The sequence below is a fragment of the Pezoporus wallicus genome, unplaced genomic scaffold, assembly GCF_028554395.1.
Source record: "Pezoporus wallicus isolate ANWC-B61680 ecotype Strahan unplaced genomic scaffold, APGP_CSIRO_Pwel_v1 contig_3952, whole genome shotgun sequence".
In the NCBI taxonomy this organism is placed as follows: domain Eukaryota; kingdom Metazoa; phylum Chordata; class Aves; order Psittaciformes; family Psittacidae; genus Pezoporus; species Pezoporus wallicus.
In genome coordinates, this window is record NW_026635034.1 from 9,187,997 (window position 1) to 9,213,940 (window position 25,944).

The 25,944-nt window shown below is 43.2% G+C and overlaps 1 protein-coding gene and 2 long non-coding RNA genes across 6 annotated transcripts in view; 1 reads left to right on the forward strand and 2 right to left on the reverse strand.

The window, feature by feature from the left end:
• Positions 1–19,113, reverse strand: part of ATOSA (atos homolog A) — a 47,574-nt gene extending 28,461 nt beyond the window's left edge. For 2 of the 4 annotated variants that reach the window (XM_057397684.1, XM_057397676.1), the window contains exon 1: positions 18,726–19,113. In XM_057397684.1, the coding sequence (XP_057253667.1) occupies positions 18,726–18,741 (16 nt within the window). In that variant the 5' untranslated portion in view covers positions 18,742–19,113. Of the gene's footprint in view, positions 1–7,033; positions 7,182–18,725 lie in introns of those variants that run through there. The other 2 variants (XM_057397702.1, XM_057397667.1) reach the window with 2 other exon arrangements.
• On the reverse strand, positions 4,582–6,851 carry LOC130592948 (uncharacterized). Its single transcript, XR_008970712.1, has 2 exons — positions 6,317–6,851; positions 4,582–5,285 (listed from the first exon to the last, which is right to left on the reverse strand). It is a non-coding gene; the product is annotated as an uncharacterized LOC130592948 (long non-coding RNA).
• A 2,704-nt stretch (positions 19,114–21,817) lies between the features above and the next one.
• LOC130592953 (uncharacterized) lies at positions 21,818–24,752 on the forward strand. Its single transcript, XR_008970715.1, has 2 exons — positions 21,818–22,538; positions 24,440–24,752. It is a non-coding gene; the product is annotated as an uncharacterized LOC130592953 (long non-coding RNA).
• Positions 24,753–25,944: the final 1,192 nt, after the last annotated feature.

Genomic DNA, 25,944 nt, shown 5'->3' on the forward strand with positions numbered 1-25,944 from the left:
AATCAGAAGAAAATTTCCCCAAGCTGCCTTCAGTTCAGAAATGCCAAAAAGTCACTATCTGCTACACACCAGCTACTAGCATAGTTCAGCGAACATTTAGGATTTGCCTGCTTGTCAGCTTTTATAGATTTAATAAATTATTGTGAATACTCAAGTTGAGCATTGGGAAAAACAAACAACAAACAAACAAAACCAAAACACACACACAAAAACAACAAAAAAAACCCCCAACCAACCAAAAAACCAAACAACCCCCAAAACCAACCAGCCTCCCTCCCCCAACCATTACAGAACCCAGGGGCCTGACAGCCACACTTGTTTTGTCAACCCTCTCGGTTACCAAAAAGATTATCCAGAGATTTTCTGTTAAAATCAATAGAACAAATTTCATTACTATCAAGTGACATCAACACAAAATTCTGTTGGAGAAAGAGGATCTTTTCCTAAGAGATTACAAGGAGTAAGTGTAGTCGAAAAGATTTCAAGTTTACATTTAGGAATACATAACTACATTGGCTATTACTATAAACAGCTGGTATTTGCAATCACTTATCTTCAAGAGCTAATAAAAAACATATCCGAGAGATTTTCAGCACAGAACATTTTATTCTTACCATCTGAATTAGTGGCTGATCTTGAAAGAACCAGAATTTGGCATGGGAATCCAGACAACAAGCAACCCACCCTCTTTATCCCCAGAAGAGCACGCAAATTGGGTTCACTACAGCCTTAATACTGGGTTGGATCCCTAGGAAACAGCATTTAGAGAATTGCTTTTGGCATGAGTTGGTTTTCCTCAACTGTGGAAAAACACTGTCTGGAATCCTACAATTTTCCTCAGAGATCCTTCACAGTCTGAGCTGCAACAGAGCTGGAAACAGGCCCTGCAGTGGGGACCTCTAGGCTGGGCGCAGCCCACGTGAATGCCATCAGGGCTCAGGAAGGCAGATGGCAGTGCCTTATCTGCCTGCTGGGGAAGTGCCAGCAGTGCCCACAGGATTTCTCATGGAATTCATCACTGAAAATGAGTGTGAAAGGGACAAAGAAGAGACGATGCCTCACCAGCATCCAGCTTTGTGAGGAAGATAGGTTTGGTCAGTGTCTAACAGCAAAACATTTTCCTGTTCTCTTTTTTGCCTCTCAAAATACCATCTTTCATAACAAGCAAATAACTTACATACAAAACCCAAACCCCAACTTTCAGGATCTTCCACAGCTCACCACCATTCCTATTGTCCCCACTCACTATTGCAATAAACTTCCAATTAGCCTCTGATTAATCACTTGTACTTCTTCCCCCCTGTGTTATCCTATAGTCAGGAAGAACACTTGATGCAACTGACTGTTTCCCAGCTTCTCCATTACATTGATAAAGGCTTGTTAGCCTGTACGCTGGGAGCACAGTTTATCTGTCTCATCAGTATTATCCCTTTGTTTCCTTACAGGCCTCTGTTGGAAGTCATCGATTTCATGTTTGATACTTGCATAAGGTCTGAGGTGAGGACGGCCTTTTGTTCCATGCTTGTATAATACCCAGCAAGCCATGATACCTGAATGTACCTCTTAATTTGTATCACAGATAACAGATTATAATCTCCAGGAAAGAACTCCAGGAATTTGCTTCCCTTCTCTTTAAAAGTAGTATTAGGACTGAGTTAGACACCTGGAGGCTGAATAATTCCTTGATCCATCTAGACAATCAAACACAGCAATATGATACACTCTGGAAATACAATTTGAGAATACAGTGGCTTACTACAGATCTACATGAAGGACTTTATTCTGTAAAGAAGCCACTGTCGTAGTCACAGGCATAGATGTCCCTCACAGAAACAGCAAGAGCTGAAAAAACTATGTGTTCTAACAGCATTGATGAAACAGACTTACAAGAGTTTGTGCTTTATGAGAAGCACCCTGCATTCACAAATATACACAGGTCTTGGTCAAGGCTTTCCCAGGGGACCAGATCAAAACCTGCCTCAGAAGAACTTCCCTCCAGCAGTTTCAGTGCTATGAAGTTTACTTTATACAAACACTTCTTCAGCTGCCCTATCCTAAAAAGAGATACTGAGCCTTCTGATTTGAATTTAACTATAGTAGGTACAAGAACTGTAGAGTAACTTTACTATAAAAATAAGCAAGATAGCAGTCAGGGTCCTTCTAGCATCCTGCTCACAGCAGCCAAAGGCAAGCACCTTAGCAAAAAGAGCACAGACAAAGTAGGGCTGTGCTGGTTATTTCCCCAAAATACTCTCCCAGTCAATTGAACCAAAGGGGCAGAGAAGTTTGCCCTGTTCAGTGGCAAAGAGCTTCAACCCCTTCTGTGGCACCTGCTACAGACCTCCACTGTCCTAAAGCAACATTCCCCTATTCCCACCAAGGAGGACAAACACCTGGCTGCAAGTGCAAGTCAGATGAAAGGCCACATCCACGCTACAAGCTGCAGGATCTTCCTTGCTCCTGTGTACCATGCTCAGGCCAAATACATAGAGCTTCCTACCTCCTCCTTATTTTCCCCCTTGCCATGCTATTCGAGTTGCAGTAGGCAATTTTCACCTTAAGTTAAATGAAAAGGATCAAGAGAGATCTGCTCAGATTATAAACTTCTGTATTTAAACCAATGATTGAGCAGCCAGGCTTTTAAAGTATACAGTGTTTCAAACATCTTTTATAAAAACCTTATAGGAACTAGAATACACTAGGCCTCTTGGAATTCACATCCACATTGTCTTAGTTTACGTTTTCTCTCCTCCAGCTGGTCTGCTTTGCCTTTTAAAATTTAGTTTAAAGTCATAAAACCAACAAGTTATCTTTAGTTTCATAAACTTTGCTAAAATGGGGGGGAGAAGTGTTAGTTGCCATGGCAGCGGTGAGGAGTCACTGGGTCAGGATGCAGAGAACTTCTCTTGTTCTGTCTGATCATTTGCATCAGAAGTTCAGCCATCTGTTATTAACTATTTAACAACAGTCTTGATTGTTAGCACTGGTGCTTGCTATTTAAGTTTGCAGAATCTATCTCCCCACCTTCAGCCCTTTTGTAAATATCCTATCTAATGTGGAAATTCATCTGAGGGCTCAGTTGTCTTTCAGGTAGGATGACCACCATTACTTAAATTTGGTCAGTATTCTCCTTTCTCACCAAGGAAAAAGCATACACTTATACAGACACCAACCTCTGGAAGCACCAGCTTTATTGTTAGAGACATCAATTTGAAAAGAATTTCAGGCAGTAGATGATGTGGCTGAACTCCAAGACAGGCTACATGCCTCCCATTTAAACGTATTCCACTGTGTGTTATATTCCCAAGTTCCAAAGTATCCCTTCATCTTCTACATTCCACCTTCTCAATATTGCAGAAGAAAACAGTTTTGTCATTTTATTTCAGAGTCTGAATAGCATAGACTCAACGATGGGTTACTAGCAAGGAAATACTACCTTTTATACTCCAAGAGGATCCGAAATAAATTTGTCTACTAGCTGTACACATTAAGGAAACAAAAAACTTCATTCTCACATTTCCAAGCTTAGAATTTTGGAGTTAAAAATCGTCACTATCTACATTCAGATCTCTATGACCTAAAGCAAAATACTGACTCTTTCTGAATCTAGTCCCAGGAAAGCAGGCCAGCCTTCCTACTTCTCATCCATCATGCTCTCAGAAGAAAGCAGAAGGCTACTCAATCACAAAAGGGGAACAACATGTCTGTTTCTTTTACTGTTCCTAAACCTACTTCACAAAAAAGATCAGTGCTATTAGGAGCAAGTAAGAGGCCTTCAGCAGGAAGCCCTTGTTTCAGTCATTTAACAACTTAAACATGGTATCACATAAGCTAAGACCACTCTGCTCACACATACAGCCAGTAATGATCAGATCCTCTGAACTTTGAAAGTGGATGAAAAATTCGAAAAGCATTTATGTGGGAAGAGAGAGTTGCAGAGCATCAGAAAACTAATTCACTCATCCAAATAACAAGACAGGATTTTCCAGACTAGTCTTTCATTCAAATGACAAGACCACCAACAGCCTGGCAAACACACCAGCATTCTCAGCGCAAGACCCAGTGAACAGACAGCACTGGCTAACACGCATTCTCAGATTCTATGAAGATGAGAGATTTGGTAGATACAACCACACATGTATAGGATAGATCTGATACAATGCAATGGTTTAGAGACCAGTGTGCTACTGTATCGAAACAAGAACCCAGACCAATTCATTACTTCTGGTTCTGACAAGAACAATGCAACTGAACAGACTGAAGCATCTGAAAAGGGTTTTCTTTCAGCATGTTCAGAAAAATTCTCCACCACAGATACTCAGGTTCACATGTGAATTACACCCAGGGCAGCTTTCTGACTATCAAATCATGTCAACTCCAGAGACTTGGTTCAACTCCAAGAAGCTCTGTGAACACTGGTGGCATACCTAAGTCCAAGATAAATAGTCACACTGGGGAAGAGTTTTCTTATTTTCCCAGAATAATTGAAAAACAAGGAAATGAGAAACAAACCAAACAATGCAAATGCGCTGTTAATAGCAGAGCTTTTAAAGAATATGCACGAGGAGAAGAGAGAAACACTCAAGAATTTAAGACTTTTATTTTAATGGACAGCACATCAAACATTAGATATATAGTATGCAGGTTAAGTAGGAGCTGATACTCTCGTATCTTTATTACAACATCATGTCAGTTAGAAATTACACCTACAAGCTGAAAACTTCTCCAGTACTGCTGCTAGAACAGAACTAGCTATTAGGGTGTTTAAAAAAGGCACACAGTGTCCCCAGGTGAGGAAGGTAGATTAAGAATCCCATTATTTTACCTGAAATAGAGAAAAAGACAAATCAAAAAACCCAGAGCAACCTATTTTCATGACATCTGACCTCTTCGACTGCATTTTCTTTCTGTATTCATCTTCTGCTTTCCTACTTCATCTCTCAAAACTTTGATGTTACAACATCGTCATCTAAGTGGTGGGTAATTTATCTTGTGGAACTTTGTCAGAACATGTTTGACCACCCAAAATCCTCCTCCTAGCTAGTGAGGCTGCCTCTGGCTTCAGGTTTGTTTCCATACCTGCAGTCCAGATTATTTAGAGGGTGAGGTGGAGGGAAAGGAATAAGGCTATCAGACCAAAGGCTTCTTCATCAGAAAGGCAAGGAGCTCTGAAAGAACCGAGATGACATTTATGATGGTGGAGCAGCATGAAGCTCCTCAGGTAGTTTTTCCAATGCTATTAACCTTCACCTACAAGGCCTGCCCTTAAGTGGTTAAACAGTAACCTGCAAAAGTAAAAAAGTTACAAAAGAGACAATATATGCTTCTCATTTAAAAAACTTCTGGGAGAACAGCCAGGAGCATAAAATTGTATTTAAACTTTATTCAGGAGGACAAATGAGGACATTACAATTCTCACGCTGTGTAAAAGCCTGCTCAATTTAAAATGGACACCAGAGCCTACTATGGAATTTTGTATGCATAGAACAAACATTTTGGATAATTTTAGAATTTAACTGTGTCATACAGCACAATTCAGCTATTTACAAGTTTCCACATTGTACACCATGTTATTAAGCTTTAATTAAGCTCTGGTACTCAAAAAAATAAAATGTTACAGAGGGTCAAAATTGAAAGGCTTAACAGAATTCCAGCCAAGAATCTAGTTTGCCTTCCTCTCTGCTAATATATGGTAATTTTCTACATAGCAAACTGGCAGACATGAAATTAACACATTTAAAATTCAATTTATGCAATTATGAAATTTCACATTGTTCTCTCAAAAATTCCTCACTACTTTATAAAGCGATGTTTCATTGGGTCAAAACTAATATTCCCACACAAACCACAAGAGTACACTAGTGGAATTGTTCCTCCCATATCGGGAGGTGAATGTTTAATAGCAGCCATCTCACTGAAGCTAGAGCTCTGGTACCTTTCGGAGGAAGAACAAGCTTCAAACCCAGGATGAAAAGACATGCAAGTACTTGGCTGGAACAATATCTGCATTTTTAGAGAACAGGTTGGCATAAAAAGAAATGGATAATCCTCAATTCAGCATTGAGCTCATATGCTATTTAATTAGCTTTAAGCACAGCCTACAGTTAAGCAACCAGTAAGCTGCTAATTAAACATACATATTTTTAGTTGCCCCCAAAGCTGATATACTTGCATCAGCTTCATTTGGCCCAAGACAAACAAGCAGTGGCAAAAGGCTGATAGTGCTTTCATGCATTGTTTCCAGCAGAAATCAAAATACTGTAATAGTTTCCTCCTGCTGGAGGAAAAGAGAAAAAAAGAGAGAAACTTGACCTACATAACAAGGCACAGAAGAAACTCAGTTAAGCTTCAGGGTGGTTTTGGAAGGGGAGAAAGTTTTCTCCTCCGTAACAATGAAGAGTCAAGCAGTTGCATATGGCTACAGTGACAACCGTTTGCAGATTTGACTTTAACGACATGTCTCAATTTTAAGGCTTAAAAATATCACCTTCCTGTTCCAGGTTACTTAATACTTTTGCCCTAACAATGTAATGAATAAACAGAATTAATTTTCAGGTTGTCCATTACTTTCCTTTAAAGGAAGTTGTTAAAAAGAGATCTCACAAGCCCCAGCCTTTCCTATGCTCAGTAATCGGAACGAAAGAGAGAACATATGGTGAAACTGTTTGTTTTTTCTAAAGGAACTATGTACAGCCCAAGCACAGCGCGCTCCCGCACGGTGCCGGAGGGGCAAACTTCAGCACAGACGGACTTTAAATCACCTCCCGCAGCAAAACACCGACATACACCGCCGATCGCCCTCACGGTTCCGCAGCCTGAGCTGATTTCAAGCCAGGGACGCCTGTCCACCCCCCCCCCCCCCCCCCGGCACCCCCGTCCCGCTGCCCCTCGCCCCCGAACCGCCCGGTTCAACCCCTTGCTCCGCCACCGGATCCGAGGACACCCCAAGTGCAGGCGAACGGGCGCCGTGGCCCGCCCCAGGCCAAGCGCGGGTGAGCGGGCGCGGCGGGCCCGGTTCCCCGCCGGTACACACCTTCTCCGCGCGGCCCGGCGCTCCCGCAGCGAGCCCCGCCGGCGCGCCGCGGGTGGGTGCCCACGGCATTTCCACAAAGGAGGCAGAGTAGGGCCGCGCATAGCAACAGGGCCCGCGCCCATTGGCCCCGCCGGGAGAGCGGCCGCCCCCGGGGCGGGACGGCCGGGGCCCGCCCCACCGGTTGCACCGCCCCGCCGGCAGGTGAGCGGGGAGGCGGGACCGGGCACCGACCCACGGCAGCGGGAGCCGCCGACACGGGTGCTGAGGCGCTGCCGTCCACAAGGGCGGGCGCTATCGCCACGCGTGCCCTGCCGCGGAGCTGCCGACACTCGTGGGAGGGCAAACACCGGCACCGTCCAGCTCCCCCTCGAGCGCCGCCGAAAGCCCGGCCCCACGCGCCGAGTGCTCACACAGAGGGGCGCGTAGCCGGGGGACGGACACCCGCGGCTGCTGCAGTGGAAAAGGCGAAGGCCCGTCCTGCCGCCAGCCCCAGGAGCCGCTTCCACAGCGCCTCTGACACGGCTCGGCCCCATCCCTCTGACCCCACGGAAACCGTCACTGGCTCTCCCTGCATCACCGCAGCTCTTAACCCCCCCGATGAGCTCCTTACTTCAGCGTTCTTTACAACTCCCTCCTCGATCCTGGGGACTAATTTATGAAGTTTCAAGAGAACAGTCCCAAAACAGCATGTATTATTCGAGGCAAAGTCTAAGCAACATACGGTCTGCATTAATTTCATCCAGTTTCTCCCTATTTAAAAGAACTTAAATCAGATGACATGCACCATATTAACATGATCAGCACACACAAAAAAAAGAAAAAGTACTGTCAGCCTAACCACGTTACAAAACAGGACCACAACTCCTGTTCTGTAATTAGATGCCATGAAACTGTAAGTCCAGATCAAACTAGACTTCACAACCACATTCAAAATCCAGTAGTACTCACTAACCCATTGAAGAGCATGGAGAACATGTTCACGGAACAATACCTTTTCCCCACTCACATTTTAGAAAGCAGTATCATTTAGCTGCGGCTGTGCAAAGCCGTGGCCTATACAAGATCTTTAAGCAGACATTTTCTCTGAGGAAAGCTGGATACCCTTTAGTAGCTGGCCCATTTAAAGATTGTAGATACAGATAGTGGCTTACAGAAAGTTAGACACGAAGCATACCATTTCATTAGTCACTGACATTCAAGCTTCCTGTGTATTTTATCTCAGTTTGCTTTCCAAGTATTTTTCTTTCATGGAACATTTACTTCTACAAAAACACCAGAAGTTTACACAGTTGTCTGAAAAAGCAATTTCAAGTTTTCATAATCAATCAACCACCCAGCCTTTGAAAAAAGTACTCAGATGATTTTCTATGGAACAGTTATTCAGCATCTATGGGAGGGGTAAGAAGAATATTTAGCGTGTTGGTAAACACACTATGTTTAAAAGTTTTGCTAACAAGAGGCAGAAGCAACAACCCCAAGTCAATTCCCACAGGGGCTGACACAGACAGCATTCAGGAGCCACCAGCTGTTTTCACAGGCCAACTGACAATGTTTTAGTGATGAGCAGCTGCCTCTGGATGACAGGCATATCCACCACAGTGCTCCTGAACAGCCTCCCCACACTGGGACACTAGGGCGCAACCACTAAGATCCTTTTTACATCTGACAGTCTTCAAGTACAGTAAAAGCAGGACAGCATGTTGACACCACAGCTTTTAAGCTTAAAGTCCTAAGCCAGCTGTAGGTATGCAGAGATGAGCTCTGTGCCAGCTTGTAGAAGAACACCCCAGAAATTAATGCATCTGGCCTAGCAGAATGCTAAACTTAGAAACTATAATATTAGAAATGCCACAAATAAAAAAAAACACCTTGAAACACGTTATTCATTTGTCAGTCTGATCTCATACTCTTCCACAAACTCTCAGAGGCACAAGATACATATAAAAGGACACTGGTAGCATGACTGAATATGAGATGTACAGTATGTACAGCAACACAGAGATATTCATAGGACTTTTTCCTCAGCTGCATATTCCATCATCATAAAGGAGCTGCACTCAGAATACTACTATTACCCTTGCAGTTTTAACACTGCAAAATTAGAAGAAACAAGCAAGACTGAATTTAACGGACTATTGCACCCCACCTTCTACCACAAACAGGGTAACATTTATTAAAATAAAAAGAGAGGATTTTAAGAAGAATGGATTTTATTCCAACAAAAACTTTAGGAATAAGCAGTCCTACACATTTCACAAAGCAGGAAATCACAGCCAAGTGTGGTTCATCTTGGTATCAAGTCAGCTGTGCACGAATTCAGAGGCACTTGCCAGTAGACATAATTGGCATCACCCCTGTTATAAAAAAAAGCCCAACTCCAGCCTTTGGAAGGCCATGCCAAAGCACAGCATGTCTAATGACGAGCTAGTTCAGAAAAACACCCTAGTTCAATTCCAGCCCTGTCTTGAGTGAGAAAAGCAAAGCGCGCACATGACCTCTAAGAAGCACAGCGTGACTTCATAACACCTTATGTTTACACAGCCTAGCTGCAGAGACAAGGTAAAAACAAAAATCACGCTCCTAGCAATGTATCCCTTGCTCAAAACAATCATTTTGGACTGAGGTATCAATGTGAAAAGTATAAAATGAGAAAACACTCATGCAGGCAGCCCTATTCCCTTCTCCCTCCTCAGATGCTTACTTCCTCAGAACAAAGCTGAGGTCAGCTCTTGATGCTTGCAATGCATGTCAAAGAGCTCATAAGATATACTACTCACAGTCTTAATAATTATGTATAGTTTTCCTTTATGTTTAAACTCAGACTTCTTGAGTGAGAAAGACTACATCTTGGCTACAGCACATCTAGAAAAGTAGCATCAGATACTAACAGTTCTGCTACCATTTTAAAACAAAACAAAATCAGTGTATATCATAAAGCTGTTCAAAATTTCATACAAGAAGTTTGACTGAGGATGAATATGGCCAGCTTATAAAAAGTGTCCTAAAACATTTAGGAAAGGCCATTACATAGCCTCAACATGAAGACGGGATGAAAAAACATACAATGCATATCAAGCATCGTCCCTTAACCTTTTTCTCTAGTGGATCCAAAATACTTTCTCGTAGAGACTTGTTTGTCCAGTAAGACTATCAAAGTCAGTACAATAACAGCCAGTTACAGTGAACTTAATCACTATGCAAGATGAGGCAGATGTTTACCCTACTGGCTCTACATTGATCTCCTGATCTTTACCTTCAATTTTTTCTAGTTTTATGAACTATTCCTCCTGTTTCAGCTTCATAAACCAGTTACTTGGTTTTATTTGTTCACTTTTTAACAGCATGCACACTTCTAATAAAGGGTCTTCCACACCTTGCCTGCGTTAGCGTGGCATAAGCAGCTACACTGTGAGCAGTGCTACTAGCGTGGTTATGGTAGCAGCCTTTACTCAGGCCACTCCTCCAATTCTAGTCCTTCAGATACTTTGTTTCTTGTTGCTTCTCCACAGTAAACAAAACTTCTCTGCCTGTTCAAACAGCAAGTGCTTCAAAAGGAAGAAGCTGTTTCCCTCTCAAAATAAAGCAAAACAAAGCCATATTTTTTATTAAAAGGCAACTGAAGTGGGAAACCTTGCATAGGAAATATGCCTGAAGACTCATTTTTAAACAATTATACAGCAGAGTATTTTGAGTAGCATGAGTGTTGATATCAATTCCTTTGACCTGACAGCGCATTCCCAGTGCATACTGATTTTGACAACTTTGTCCCTGCTCAGTCCCTACTGGTAGGAAACTCTTACTCCACATCACTGGAATATTTATTAAAGCTCTTCTTGATGCATCTGTGCTCTTCCCCCTTACTCCCAAGTCCAACTTTATCAAAATTAAAAGCTCAACTAAAAACTGTAACAAAAAAGAGTGAGTAAATGGGACATCTTACTGGGACTACATTGCAAATAAATATTCAGATCCGTCATGCAAACAAACCATGCATTGATACTTGTGTCTTTACAAAAACCGCACAGGAAAAGAACATCAACCCAACATACCAAAATTCACTTTCTGCTAACACAGAATTTATGCCCTCAACAAGTAGGCATCACAGGCATTTGTCAGATACTGCTCTTAGCCACCCCTCCACCCCTCCAAGTCTGCAGACAAAGCCTTCTAGCAAACTTGCTGACCTGCTTGGAAGCGTGAGTTTGAGCCAAGGTTTGTTTCACTTAGGTTGTTGGGCTAGTGCCCTGGCAGGGAACCGAGGAGAACAATACCTGGCAAGCAGGGGAGAAGGGCTTCCCATCACTGGGAAAAGTGCTGACCACAGCAGGTCTTCCTTCACCTCTCCTTCTGCTGACCTTCAGAGGAAACCACCACCACCCTGCCACCTCCCACCATGGTACCAACTAATACCATCCTCAGCTCCCTCTCTGCCCTTCCCTCCCCCATTACACCCAACAACAAGATGATACTTGTACAACACCTTGAGAAAGAAACTTAATTTATTCCAGCACAGAGAAAGTGTGAAACATGCCCTAGAAATCCTCAAGGCTCAGTGGGAAAAAGGAATCCCTGCATGCACAGCACCATAAAAGGCTAAACTAGCTTGAGCAGTCACCTGCTTCCAGTCTCACTAAATTTCTAAGCCAAAATGGACTGACTTACCAACCTGGATCTCTGGGATCTTAATGGAAAAAACCTCAGTAACTTCACAGGATACATAACATAAAACAGATGACATGGCTCATGTGCACCACAGATTCCTTATTTTAGATAAGTTCTTTTTTTATTTTACTTCAGAAAACAATTTGGCTTTTTTCCCTTGGAACAAAAAAAGTTGTACTTGGCAATAGGTTTGGGAAATGCATTGATCACTGCTAAGAGAGAAGTCTATGTGCCCCACACTGTATACCTGGACAGAAAGTGGATGCCTTCCTACTAACTGAAAAGTGGTGAAATCAAAAGAAATTCGTATGGTGGGATCTGAAGAACTCCCCTTACTGCTCCTAAAGCAACAAAGTTGTCCAGAAGACTTCTCAGTAACACTTTTTGTTTCCCTTGATTCCTAACAAGGATTCTTACATTCAGAACAGACATGAAAGTGCTTTTAGTGTCTTTAGTACTTCACATGTGGGGTGCTTCCTTCCTCCTGTGTTCATCTGGCTCCACTGATTCATGCACAGCTCTCCTCTTCAAATTATCACTGAGAACATTCTCACACTATTCTATTACATCTTTCCATTTTGAGTCAACATAATGTACTAATACCGTCCAGATAGGAACTCTGGATAGTTTTGGTCCCAGAGCCAACAATAAAAGGTAACGCAACAACCACTAGCCAAAAGAACTAGTCAGGCTGATTTAACATGGAAGAAAATGTATTAATGCAAGTGAGTTTTATTTGATTTGGTCAAAACCACACTGAATTGTTAAGAAGAGATGAAGAATTTTCATGACTGTCTTACAGCTCAGTTTTGCTGTTTACAAGTAGCCTTTAAATATATATATAAATCTCTTCCAATCCTGGTACAGTTGTGCATGCAGATAAAAAGTAACTGTATACAGCTTTGGCTGTGTGCTCACAGCTACAGTCATCCTACCCTGCTCAGCACCAGCAGGAAAAGGAACACATAATGAATGCAAAGTCTTCCAAAGTCCAACTACCTCCCCAAGTCCAAGAGGCACTCTTCAGTACTTGCGTTCACCTGGGTTTATAGACATCCTTAACTGCCTACTTCTACATGAAGTTTTTGTACTCCAGAGTACAAAGGTAACCATGCGATTGTACAGGCACTTCTAAAACAATTTAAACCTAAAACAATTTAAATCTTCTGTCTAAACATTAAATACAAATGACCTGCAAAGACTGAACAATTTATTACCATCCTGAAAGACAACAATGTGAGACACCTTCAAAAATCTAAAAAGCAGAATTTACCAAGTATCAATTCAGAATGGAGAAGTTATTACAGCTATAATTACAGTTAAATGGCAAGATCTTGTTGACTGAAAGAACAGCTAGTAACTGCCAGACTGCTACCCTAAACCTGTGTCTGGTAGAATGAAAAGCTATGGCTATTTCACCACCATTTAACATTTGCTATTAGTACACATTTGTCAAAATAACAAAGAAACATTTTATAAACAGTGAAGCAGAGCAAGTTCTTTTCACAAATGTCATAGAGCTGGTTTGTTCCCATCAGTTACTCTGTTTTCATAGAAGATTTCTAATTTTAATAAGCAGAATTTCATTTGGCAACAAACTCACATCTCTCATGAGAATCTGTATTTATAAATGTTGGCTTATTTTTAAAAACATTTAGAAGCTGGCAGACCTCAGTTCCAATAATAGTTTCAACACTGCCCTTAACAACAAAGTCCAGTGTAATACGCCTCAGCCCAGGGATCTGATCTGGCATGCCAAAGTTTCTCACTTCAGCAAGTACAGAATACGGTCAGAAGTGTCTGTTGTATAGCCCAAACCTATGGGCTTGGCATATCCACAAGCCCCAAAATATCCACTTAAATGCCACTCCAGCAGCATTCATTTTAGCAACAAGAGCCCCTCTAAATGCAACTTGTATGGACACCACCAAATAAACAAAAAGAAAATGGCAAAGTTGTTACTACTATGCTTTGTTCTCTGAGGTACAGGCACACAGTGAAGAACTCTCCTTGCTGAGCACACATACAAGCGCTCCTCCAACCCAAGAGCTATTTCTACAACAGGACAACTCACCTCATTATCAACATCCAGGTACGAGTTGCAGAACAGTAAGAAAATTTTAACCTAAGCAAACATACTCAAAACGTAAGATTTTCCAATTCTATGACGTCTGTAAATTAATATCCTTAGATTTTTATTGGGTTTTTTCTTGGGGGCAGGGGGAGAGGGAGAGGAGTTAAGCTTCTAAAAGCTAAGAATTCTCCTAAGCTAAATTTCCATAGAAGAAATAACAGAACATATATTCTTATTTCTTGGATGCCAGGACAAGGCTGCATTGAAAGAATCCAGACTCCAACCTCACTTAAAAAAAAATAAATAAAAATAAAAACAACAAAAAGCTTATATTCCTGTTCACTTATCCTCTCCATTTACATATGAGTTGTTATCAGGCCAAATCTGCTCTCCCTGAAGATTAGAGCTAGATGGCTTCATGCCTTATAAATGGAATCCGAGTGCAGTATCCTCACCACCTGTCAGTTTGGTTGGGTTTTCCTCCTTTTAAAGGGATCTGGTTTTATTTGGAAGCAATCTACCCAACCTGGGAGCAGCAGATACCCCACACCCTGCGGCCCATCAGAGCCAGCCTCCCTCACCACACGCACCTTCTTGCACGTGCCCTGTGCAGCGTGTCCGCCAGTACGGCTTCCTCCCTGGCCAGGGAGCAGCGTCACCTCCACCTCATTATCACCCAACCTGCACTTACCTGTGGCAACCAAGCCCCAAGCATTGCCCAAACGCTTTTGGAGTGACAACTCCACTAAGCAGGAAGCACCTCATTTCCAGTTTACTACTTTGTTTACTGGCTACATCGTTCCACCACGGAAAAGTTTAAGTGCTTCGTGACATTTCACTGAGAAGATACTATAAAAATAAAGTGTCTGCATCACAGTGCAATATGGGATGCTAAAATACCACTCATCCTTTTTAAAAAGATATTTTCACTTCCTGATCTGCATACTCTGTACCACACCATCTTTGCTAAAATGTTTCCAAAAAATCTTTCACAGAGTGAATATAGGGCATAAAATTAAATCTTGTTTTTTAAAACAAGGTCCTTATCCAGAGCTCCTAACAGCTAACTCCACAACTCTTAACCACATTGGTTCAGCTCACTTCCCTCCCAACCCAATGCCTCCTCAATCCTTCCTCCTAAGAATTTGAGATAAAGCATTCAATCGGCTGTTTATCTGCATTAATCTCTCCTCCAGCTTCCTCACAGATACACTCAGAAATCCTTCAGCTATGCTCCCAGTATGAGGTAGCAAACAGACTTCTGTTGGGCCCAGAGAGTTAGCTCTTTCCGTGCCAAACCACCAAATAAGGTGGAAGAAACCTTCTTAACCCAGTTACTACAAGCAGACCTAGAGGCGCGTATCCAAGTTTGACTTGCAAAGAAAGAGGGAGAAGGAAAAAGCAATCTTCAGACTGATTGCTCCTCTCTTGTAGACAGAAAGCCATTTCATTAAATTATGATAATCTCAAGAAGGGAATTAATGCTTCAGAAAGTAAGAGAGAACTGCTTTTAGCTTAATTTGTAAGTGAAAACAGAATAGTCTACACAGAGAACACAGCCAAGGAATAAACAAAGCAAGGTAATAAAAAAGTAAGAAAAGCCTTGAATAAGGTGATAAAAAACAGCCAGCATGCATTTAGAGACAAACAAGCCTGTCTTCCTCCTTTAACAGCGAGGGGGAGGGAGAAGGAAGGAGCAATAACTCTGAGCTACTTAGACTATACTAAGACTTTTGATGTCTCGTAACATTCCCACAGTTAAATATGACTATACTGTAGATTCATGTAAACCACAAGATTTTTTCCAGTTGTGCACCAAGTGTACTCTAAGAGTACAAAACAATCCTTCCGAGTTTGGCAGTAAGCTATCACCCTGACATTATGCAATGTTTTCATTAACTAAGATGGTGAAACAGTGTGTTTATACAGTTTATGAACAAAGCTGAGCTGGAAAAGCTTGCAAGCACTCTGCTACGAAGCCTCGTTCTGTCTTCCAAACTCAATAAACTGGCAAAGTGATCAGAAGTCATTAGAACGAAGTTCAACAGAAGCAAGAGCAAAGCTCTGTACTTGAGGAAGGAAACAGAGCTCCAAACATCCAACATGAAGCAGCTGACTAAGAAGCTGTACTGCAGAAAATAAATGGTGATGGTATTATGGATTAAAGCTAGGTAAACTGATACGTTGCTACTGCAGGAAGACAAAAAACAAACCGGAAAGAACAAAACTTAAACATCACTTCAGAAACATTGTATTCAAGAAAAGGAGACACATCATTCTTTGCACTGATGAAGCCTCAGCTGAGCCAACATGTCCACTGTATTTTAAGATGCTTTGACACTTCTCTTTAAAAGTGGCAGCATAGGAAAGGTAAAGCCAAGCAGCAGCCACCAGTATTGTTGTGAATGCATTCCCTAAACCAGGTATATGTTTACATGAATATGCTTAAAGCAGCCACTGCCCTTCCACACTGACAAGCCACCTGATGGGCAAGTCCTGAATGATGCTCATGAGACACATCCTGTGAATGCCTGTGCCTTTGCATGGCAAAGAAGCAAGACCACATTTTTACCTGCACTTTCTAACCCCTCTTCCTCACTTGCAAAACTGCTCCACTGGTTTGCTATGCAACACTCCACATTCCATCTTCTCCATACTGCTCTCGTATACTACATGTTTAGAGCTGTAATTTTCAAACTTTCCACAATATAAAGGGAGGTAAGTACCTTAGGGCAGGATTTCCCTTTTTTCTTCATTTCCGCTCATCCCTCTCACCTCCTTCAAGTATTCTGTAACATTTCCCACTGTTAAAGTGGTTGCACATTTAGATCTCCCCTTTCTTCTCCTGCACCACCCTTACTACTAGTATGACAAAGGCTAAACCATAACTTCCCCCAGCAAGGTGGGGCCATTACAATCTTATTAACTATAATTTTATGCTTAATTCTATCTACAAAAACTACATCTCTGCTCTAATTGGATTCTGATATAATTACTAGCAAGAATGAAAAAAACCTCAAATATTTCAAGTCTGTTTAAGTCTGTTTCTTTGTTTTTACTTGCTGCATGGATTTGCAGTCCTCTCAGGATTGTGAGGGTCTATAGAAAAGTGCAGACTGTGGCAAGCTGAGTGTGCTTCTCCCCTGTTCTTTGCTATTAATTTGGGATGATTGGAAGCAGGTGACTACACACTTGGCTGCTTGTATCCCATGGTACAGCTGCTATGCAGAAAGCAGCACATGTAAATATGTGCACAATTCCTGCCTCCTAAGAAGCTCTATGGGCTGCATGTGGTATTTAGGGTAGCACTTTCACAACCCCCTTTGTGCACGGTATTGCTTTATTACATTAGCACACAGCTAAGCTACACGTATCTACTAAAACGGCTGGAGATACTCTCGGTCTGGAGATATTTCGAGATTTTTTGTTAATCTTAACAGAATTCCAAGATATTACTTCTGAAGTGTTTCACCCAGTTAATGATAGACATTCACATCTAACTTTTTTGCCTGGAAACTAAAGAATAAGCACAGGTCATATGGAGGTTCTGAACGGCTACAGAAGAACATCTTAAAGCTGCAAATATTGACTTGGGTTTTACCTGGCTATTTTGAAGTTTTGTTTCACCTTGACAGCAAACACCTTTCAAACTTCAGTGTCTGGTATTAAAACAAAGAGATTCTGAAAACAATGTGCCTTGCTGCAACTGATCAGGTAGAGGTTTACACAACTAAGAAACAAGGAAGAAAGCAAAGAGAAAAGCCCATTTTGAAACCCTAGTACTTAAACCCCATTATTTTATGTATATGTTTGTGATAATTTCTGTACTATCTGTGCTACTGCCACATCATATAATCCTTACAGCATATACATACAAGAAATACACCTAAGAGTGGTCATTTACGCAGTGTCACTATTAGCAAACATGTCATTAACAAACCTAATTAAGCTGTGTATGTCATGTACGTGTTAGCATTTAACACACGGATATCTAAGCTATATTAAAGTGTTTCTCAAAACACCAGTGATTATAACACAAAAAAAATAATGCGTTTTTAAAACTGAAAGCAACCAGGTGAACAATAGAATCACCAAAAATTTTAAGAAACCCAAATATCTAAGCAATAATTCTAAGCAATTTTTTTAATTAACACTCACTTCTACGATGAGAACTCATAAGATCTGTTTAAAAAACAACCTTGCTTTAAGTAACAGGAACCAATAATCACTGCTCTTGTCGATCAAGATAGAAGTCATGACATATTTTCAACTCTAGGGGCATCAGCAGCTGTTGCTATACTGCAAAAGAGCTGAAGTGTTACAAACACATACGTAGACAGTCGACTTTATTTTCCTGTAAATCCAGATGTCAGTAATCCAGATTAAGATGGAACTAAATTATGGCGAAAAAATAGTATTTCAGCATGCTTGTTACGATACATCTCCTTTATAACCGGAACAAACCCCTCTGCCAGATTACAAAACATCACAGAATTAAGTTACGGCTCTTCCGAGGGTGTTTTTTCAGGTACATTTTGTCATTTTTGCCCACGTGCTGGCATTGTCTGTCGATGTCCCATTTGCCTTTGACCGACTCCCGCCCCAGCACTGCAGTCCTGGCTAACAAGCCGACTGTAGCTGACACACCAACTGCAGCATTCCCAGAGCAAAAGCAGTTCGCTACGGTGTTTTGTCTCCCTTCCGTCCAACCCAGACAATGGGAAGCTGAAGGGCAGGCAGGACACGGGGCTCTTGGACACATTCCCGGGGTACCATCCAGTCTACCAACTCGGGAAATGCTAATGGGAGTGAAGCCGAGCACCAAGATTCTCTCCCATCCCCCAAAATGACAGGGGAGGGGATAAGGAAATAGAGCGATAACACCGAAGCAAAATACCAGGCTAATCCGCGACAAAACAAAACACACACAAAGAAATATCCTGATAAACCGTTTACCTCGTTCCGGCTTCATTTCCTCCGTCTCCTCAGGCAGGAGCCCCCGTGCCCCGCTGCTCCCCCCACGAAGGCTGGCTGCCGCTGCCTCCAGCTACCCGAGAGCGATTCTTTGCCGTACGAACAGCAAGCGGACCCCTGCCTGGCAGCAGGGCCCGCCGGCAGGCAGGCAGCAGGCCGGGGACGGCTGAGCGACGGCGGCCTCTCCCCGCGCCCGGCCAGGGTGTCCTTCCGTGACACGGCGCCGCGCGGGGCTATTTATAACCTGCCGAGGAAAAAATCCCACAACAACAGACCTCGGCTCACCCCCGGCTCTGAGTCACCGCGGCCCCGGGCGACGGCGGCCCCGGACGGAGTCCCCTCCCTCTCGCCTGCCCCGAGGAGGGCAACGAGCGACCCCCCACACCCCCTCCGCCCTGCAGCCCGCGGGCCCTGCCCCGTCACCGGCCGGCGGGTGGCGGCGGGGGGCTGCCCGGCACCTTCATCCCCGGCCCCGCCGCTGCCGCCCGGGTTGCCGGGCCGTGCCCCCCGCGCTTCGCCCCGGTCAGACAGCCCGCCCCTCCCGCCGCCGCGGAGTGCTGCTCTCCATGGCTCTGCCTCCCGCCCTTCCTCCTCCTCCTCGCGGCTGACTAACTCCCCTCCTCTCCGCCGGGAACTCCCCGCCTCCCGCCGAGCGGGGCACACACATGACAGCCCGGCGGCTACGGGCACGTCCGCTCGGCAGCGCGGAACCCGCCGCGCTCGGTCGCCTCGCGGCCGCCGGTACAAAACAACGGAGCAGAACGGGACGGGACCGGACGGGACTGCGGGACCCGGCACCGCGTTCATCCCGCCCCCAGGCCGGACCGACCGCCCCGCCCCTCGCCCTCCTCACGTGCTCCGCGGCTGCCAATCGCGTGCATCCACTTCCTGCCTGGCTGCCCGCCTGCCGGGCAACTCGGTTGTCATAGCAACAGAGCGCCGGCCCGGTTGAGGCCTGTTGGCGCTGCCGGGCCCGGCCCTTCGGCGGGGGTCGGAGCTGCCGCGGTTTATCGGTTTGCCAGTTTACCAGTATCCTTCCCTCTTATAGCCCCCGCCCAAAAAGTGTTTGGGCAGACAGGCCCCCGGACCCTCACTCACCCGGCATAGGCTGCCCTGCCGCTTGTGGGCCTGCTCCCGCGAGGGGCCTGTCCCGCACTCCCGTTAGCTGCTCACCGGCTCTCGCTCTTCGGCCTGTGCAGCCACAGAGGTGTTCCCGCGCTGACACCCCGTGTCTCCACACGACCGCGTGCTCATCTCTGTAGGGACCTATATATATAGCTGCGTATATAGGCATCCTCTGAGCAGCGATTGAAAGTGTGAACGGCCCGAGCCGCGGGAGTCTGTGCCCCCACCTGCCCAGAGGAGTTGTGAAGGAGGGGAGAAGCCGCCTTTGTGCCCCTGGCCCCAGGGGAGGCCGCCGCCCTGATACCTGCCCCTCACATGCCCACTGCCTGCCCTGCCCAGCAGCCCTGTGCTCGACGCTCACTTTACACCAGTAACAGTTTGTGTGCAAAGACAATGGGGCCATCTGGGCTGTGGTTACAACCGCCTCAATCCAGCAGAAAGGCAAGCGTACCTGAAAGGAGCAGCCTGCGCCATGCCTCGTTCCAAGGCCTGCGTGGCTGCCTGGCAGCTCAGGAGCCAGGGCCACTGAATGTGAGCCTTCTGTGCCTGGAGTCTGCTCTATTTGGTGCAGACACACTGCTAATGCCTCTTCTGGAAATGAACAAGTTGCAGTGGCGACAGGGCTCCCTCCTAAACCAGGGACCCAGATCCATGCGGGCAATAGTGACTGTGGTATCCTAGGCTCCCAACAGTAGAGAACTCACAAGGAGACTGTACCAGGGCCAGGGAAAGCCCCACATACAGCAATAATGCTCTCAGTTGGATGCAGTCAGAAGAGACAGATGAGTTGATACCGACCTCTCTCACTTTAATGTGGTCCTATATTTGGGATATACACAAACACTGCTGCACCTCCAGTCATTACACTGGCAAATCCCTGCCACTGTGATTATTGTTTACAAACTCTTCCATCTTACAGACTGAGCACTACTGGGGACACTCACTCTCTACAAGATGATTTATAAATATGTGTCTTCTGCCGTTTTTATATAGAGAAAATACAGTCAGTCAACTCCCAATCCTTTCTGGTGTGCCAGGAGCCCCACAGATGCTTATACACCTAGGATCCGTGTAGCCTCCCTCTTCTCACAGCTAATCAAGCAGCCACTGAAGATATTGCAGAGAATGTAGAATTCCCAAACAACTCAATTCTACACTGTTCAGCTCATAGGAACTGCACCTATGTCCCATCATTACACTTGGAGGGTGCTTCAGAGAACAAGCTGTCCATTAAACATCTCTCATTTCAGTCATACCCCAAAATACATAGGTAAGTAGGAGGGTATCACATGCAACGCTTTGATATTACACTCATAAGTACATGAGTGTTACTTCTGTTGCTGTGTGACTGCTGTAGATGTGTTTGGTAATTACAGATCTCAGAGCACTCTGCCGGATGCAGTATAATTGCAAATGTGGCAATCCAAAATTATAAAAGGAGGAATTTGACTGAGCAATAAATGCTGTAGATGTATGTATATGTGAAGTTCAGCATGACTACACGGGTCATGATTCAGCCACCTGTCAGATCCTCCTACTGGTTATAGTCATACTAATGAAAAGTCACATCCTTTAGGCCACTAATTGTTGCTGTAAGACATTGCAAATTAGTTTGTAGCTTGCTCTAATATTGGTTTTACAGTCAAAATCAAATCTGCCTTTCTACTGTTTAACTACAGTTGTAGCTATTTAACTGTTATGCCTCATGTAGTATTTTTAATAGTTTGTGAAGTTTTAAGCTCACTTTAAGCATCATTTTTTTTAACATCTCATGAGATATACATAGGCCCAACTTCCATGAAAATGCTCTCTCAAAGCACTTAATGAGCCAAATACTAAGTGCTCAGTTTTCCATTACTTCATAGTTCTTAGGAGTTCAAGAAAATGCCAGATATATTCTGAAAACCATTTACCATTAAAAAAAAAAAAAAAAAAGGAAGTGGAAGTTCTAAGGGATATGATTACAGTAAGCCAAGTCTGGTTTGCAGTCCTACTCTATGTGACCGCACAGGAGATTTAAAGGTCAACTTCCCCTCCAGTCAGATCATTTCTGGACCCAGAGAGCAACGGGTATATCTGAGATACATCCTTCAGGTCCTGCTTCACTTCAGACAACGGATGGTTTCCCTTTTGAGCACATAGATATATAACAGATCAGAAAAAAGCAAAACAGGAAACTAAGAATTATTAGAGAAATCTAATTATACAATATTTTATGTACACTATTAAAGGCAAAGTAAGGGTAAGCATCCCAAACAAATTCTTGGACTTAGTGTGTCTAAAATGTCTAAAAATGGCCTTGAACTCATAACTTTCCTCCCAGTCACCAACCAATGAGCACTGTATGAATAGCCGGAAAAGACATGGCATTGGGGGCTTCAACCATGGGAATTCACTTACACATCCTTGGAGACTTTTTGAGAACAATGACACTACTGAAATGCATTTCTGACCTCAGAAACTGAATATCAGGTTAAAAAGTCTGAAAAGCTTATGGCTGCATTATGCATCACACGAAAGCAGGATTAGCTTAGAACACTAACAGAACTTTAACTGCACCCCCACTGCCAAGTACAGACCAACATGTGCTTCCAGGAGCACCAGCAGGGACAAAATCAGGATTCTGATCAGTTTGTGTCTGGTGGTTGATTAACTTCAGTGCCTAGACAGGTAAGAGCTTTGGCTGCAGCACCCGTGCCATCAAAGCAGCTCTAGCACATGCAGTCTCCAGTGTTGAAAGCCATGAGTTTCAGTGGCAGGCTCTTTCCCAGTGGAAACCGTAGTAGAGCCACTTGCCTCTTTTTCCTGAAATGTGTCAGACCTTTCTTCTCTTACAAACCCTACCCACATGTGAGGCTTGGCTCAAACTGGCCACTAGGTTTAAAATAATCCCTACTCTGGACAGCATGACACATAAACCTTGCTCATGTAGAAATGAAGTTTTTAAACAAAATTAAGATAAACATATGGCTGTGTTTCCTTTCAGAACTTCAGCCCTTTAGGCTTTTGGCACAGTCCCTGTAACCTGGGACAGAGTGTATTTTAGGTCATATCCCCAAAAGTCTTTTCAGCTTCAGCTGTCAAAGAAGTAATGTCTGATGCAGCAGATCAGGATTCCTGTGATTCCTGGAGACAATTACTGCCTGTTAAATGACGTGCTACAACTGCTTTTGACATGGCTGTTGTGATATAAAGCCACCACACTTGGGAGAATATTACAGCCAAAGGATGAGGACAATGAGAAATAGACTAAAAGATACAGTCTGCAATGAAACAAATTTAAAATGTGTTAAAAGAGAAAGTCTGCAAAGAATCAACTGTAATGTAATTGTCCCCAGTAGTAATCACTTTGGAAAGAACTTTAAAGTAGAAACAAATACCACAAGAACTAATAAATCCCTACAAGCTGTCACTGAAACTGAGAGAATAAAACAATGTAATTAAAATATCCGTAGGTTGTAAAAGTTTAGTTTTAGGGGTTATAACCATTTTGCGTTTGGTTTTTAATTTGTCAGTATATGCACATAAGTGGGTCTAGTTGAAGAGAATTCATCATAATCCTTTAAAATACCTATAACCACAGCAGTAAGAATAGCTTGAGAAAATTTTTTTCTGCACTCTTGCCAACTTTCGTGTTACCACCATTAACTTCAGCCTCTGAGTATGTGTCTTTAGCCCTATTCATCTTTATTTAGCAGCTAGATTTAAGTATTTTAATACCATCAAACCAAACTGATTCAAAAGTTCATCAAAAACACCCAAACTCCATGCCCCAACCTTACAATTTCCAGGTAACACAGCTCATTATATCATGCCAAGATATCTGAGTGGTATTAAGGCAGTGCTTCCGGCGTTCCACCACTTGCTTTGTTTCATGCTGATCTGAGAGGCAAGAAGACTTTGGTGGTGGGAGCCACAGAGGAGGTTTTGTTCTCTGTTCATCTCCAATTCCTCCACAGAGCTTCTCACCAGCATAATTTTGAACAGCCTTTAAGCCTCTCTGTTACATTTGGGACTTGCCTCAGGATCAAAGAGAGGAAAGTAAATTAATCTCATCTTTTTGTTTTGAGTCCCCAAGCACAGACTGTCATATGAAAGTCTGGCAAGATGGGAAAAATAACAGTAGAAACAGCAGGATTTTAGTTTTCTTTCTTTGAAATGCACAAGCCATGGTCCTGGAGCTAAATATTTTGAAGAGAGTAAATACACATAATGTAAATCAACAGGTGTTAGACCCTTGTGTTTGCTAACTTACAGGGATTTATCTTTTTATGCAGCTCCTACCAAACCCCTCTATTGCTAAATTTCACTACTAATTGGCCTTAAAAGTAAAAACTATATAGCTATTGTCATGTGCTTACTTTCTAAATCCACTTTTTAAAATTAGTAAAACAACATCCCCTCCATGTGTGCTCTCAAATTGCTTTATGTTCCAAATAGTACTTTCTCACTGGCGACACAGCCAAGACTAAGTTGAGAGGGAATTATGAGAACAGTAGAAAGTTTATCTTCCTCACCAGAAATAATTTCCTGTATTCGACACTTTGTTGCTAAACCTTGTTTACATACAGGAGATTCCTTTAGTTGAAAGCAACCGGGCCCCTGTCCTGTGCTCCTGCTCAAGTTCCCTGGGTCACATGGAATGGCTTGTGCCTTCTCCACTATTCTGGCAGCAGCAACAGGAGCTTAGCACCTCTCAGGGTGGAATCTCTTCTTTGCTACTCTTCCAGAGACTGAGGTCTAGCAGTCAGGCCTTCTTGCCAACAGAAATTAAGCCTATCCTACATTTCCACAATTTGCTTTGGAAACAGTAACTTGTATGAATCTCTGTTTGGAGCAACTCTTAAAATGACGTTTCATAAACCTTGTATACTTCTTTAGTAACCAATCTGTGATGTGTAATTAGATGCCAGTTCCAAAAGAGAACAGTGCTGTCTCATCTGAAGTGGTGGCTGGTGGTAATGAATATAGAATTATGAAAATAGACACATAAAGGTTCTGCTTTACAAGAAGAATAACCACCTGCTTTCTATAAATGCCAATCTAAGAAGATACCTACTCAGTAAGATCACAACTGTTAAGTTTCGTTGCATCAACACCTGACTAATCAGACAATAATGCACTAAAAAGTAAACTATCTACTTGCGAATAGATCACTAATTTCTGAAAGAGAGAAATTATTCTCTTTTACATATAAGATCTTTTCTTTGGCTGTAATATTCATTCCAGACTGGAAGCAGTTTTGGTTGGGTTTTTTTTTCAGTATCTTTTCAAGGGGATTGTGCAGGTTCACTGATGAATGCTAACATTACACAATGTTTACCCAGTACTAAGCTTGATGGAAACATTAATCAGAAAATATATAGGTTTACAGATTATAATGGAAGGTTTTGTAGCAACAGCAAGCCCTGGCATTCCCTGAACAGAAGCTAGAGATGTATGTTTGCCAAGAGAAACAGCAAGATGTGGCCAACAGTAGAAGGCTTTGAGAAAATAGAAACACAAGAACTGTTTCCAGTCTAGGTCATCTCTCGCCGCTCAGCACTCTCAGTTTACTTTTGAGCAGGTATATCCAGAAGCTGTACCCCAATTACTCATTGCAGTGATCCAACAGGAATCCAAGCACCCCTTTTATATTATTTCTGTTAATTTCATTGGAAAGAGAGCGCATAACACTTGGAAAGATGTTTAGAGTTTTGCAATGCTGTTTTGCTATTGCCAGTGGTTTGATCTATCATGCAATAATTGCCAACACAGTTCTGTGCAACTAATTGCACTGAATTAATTGCTGGTGTAACTCCATCTGGTAGGAGTTCGTGAAGTTCAACTTCTGATGCCTCCGCCAGCCCTGTTTACTTTCCCTATCACAGCAGCTGGGTCATAGTTTAGCACTGTACCAACAAGTTGGTGGCACATCGCAGCCAGCTCCTCCCAGCTCGGGCAGCTCTCATTTAAGGCAGGACTCAACATCCAGAGCCTTTGCCCACACATACTTCCACTGCTACTGGCTGCTCATATGAAGTTTGTACCACAACCACCTTTTGCCCAGTTTTCCTACATGGCTGTCTGCAGATTT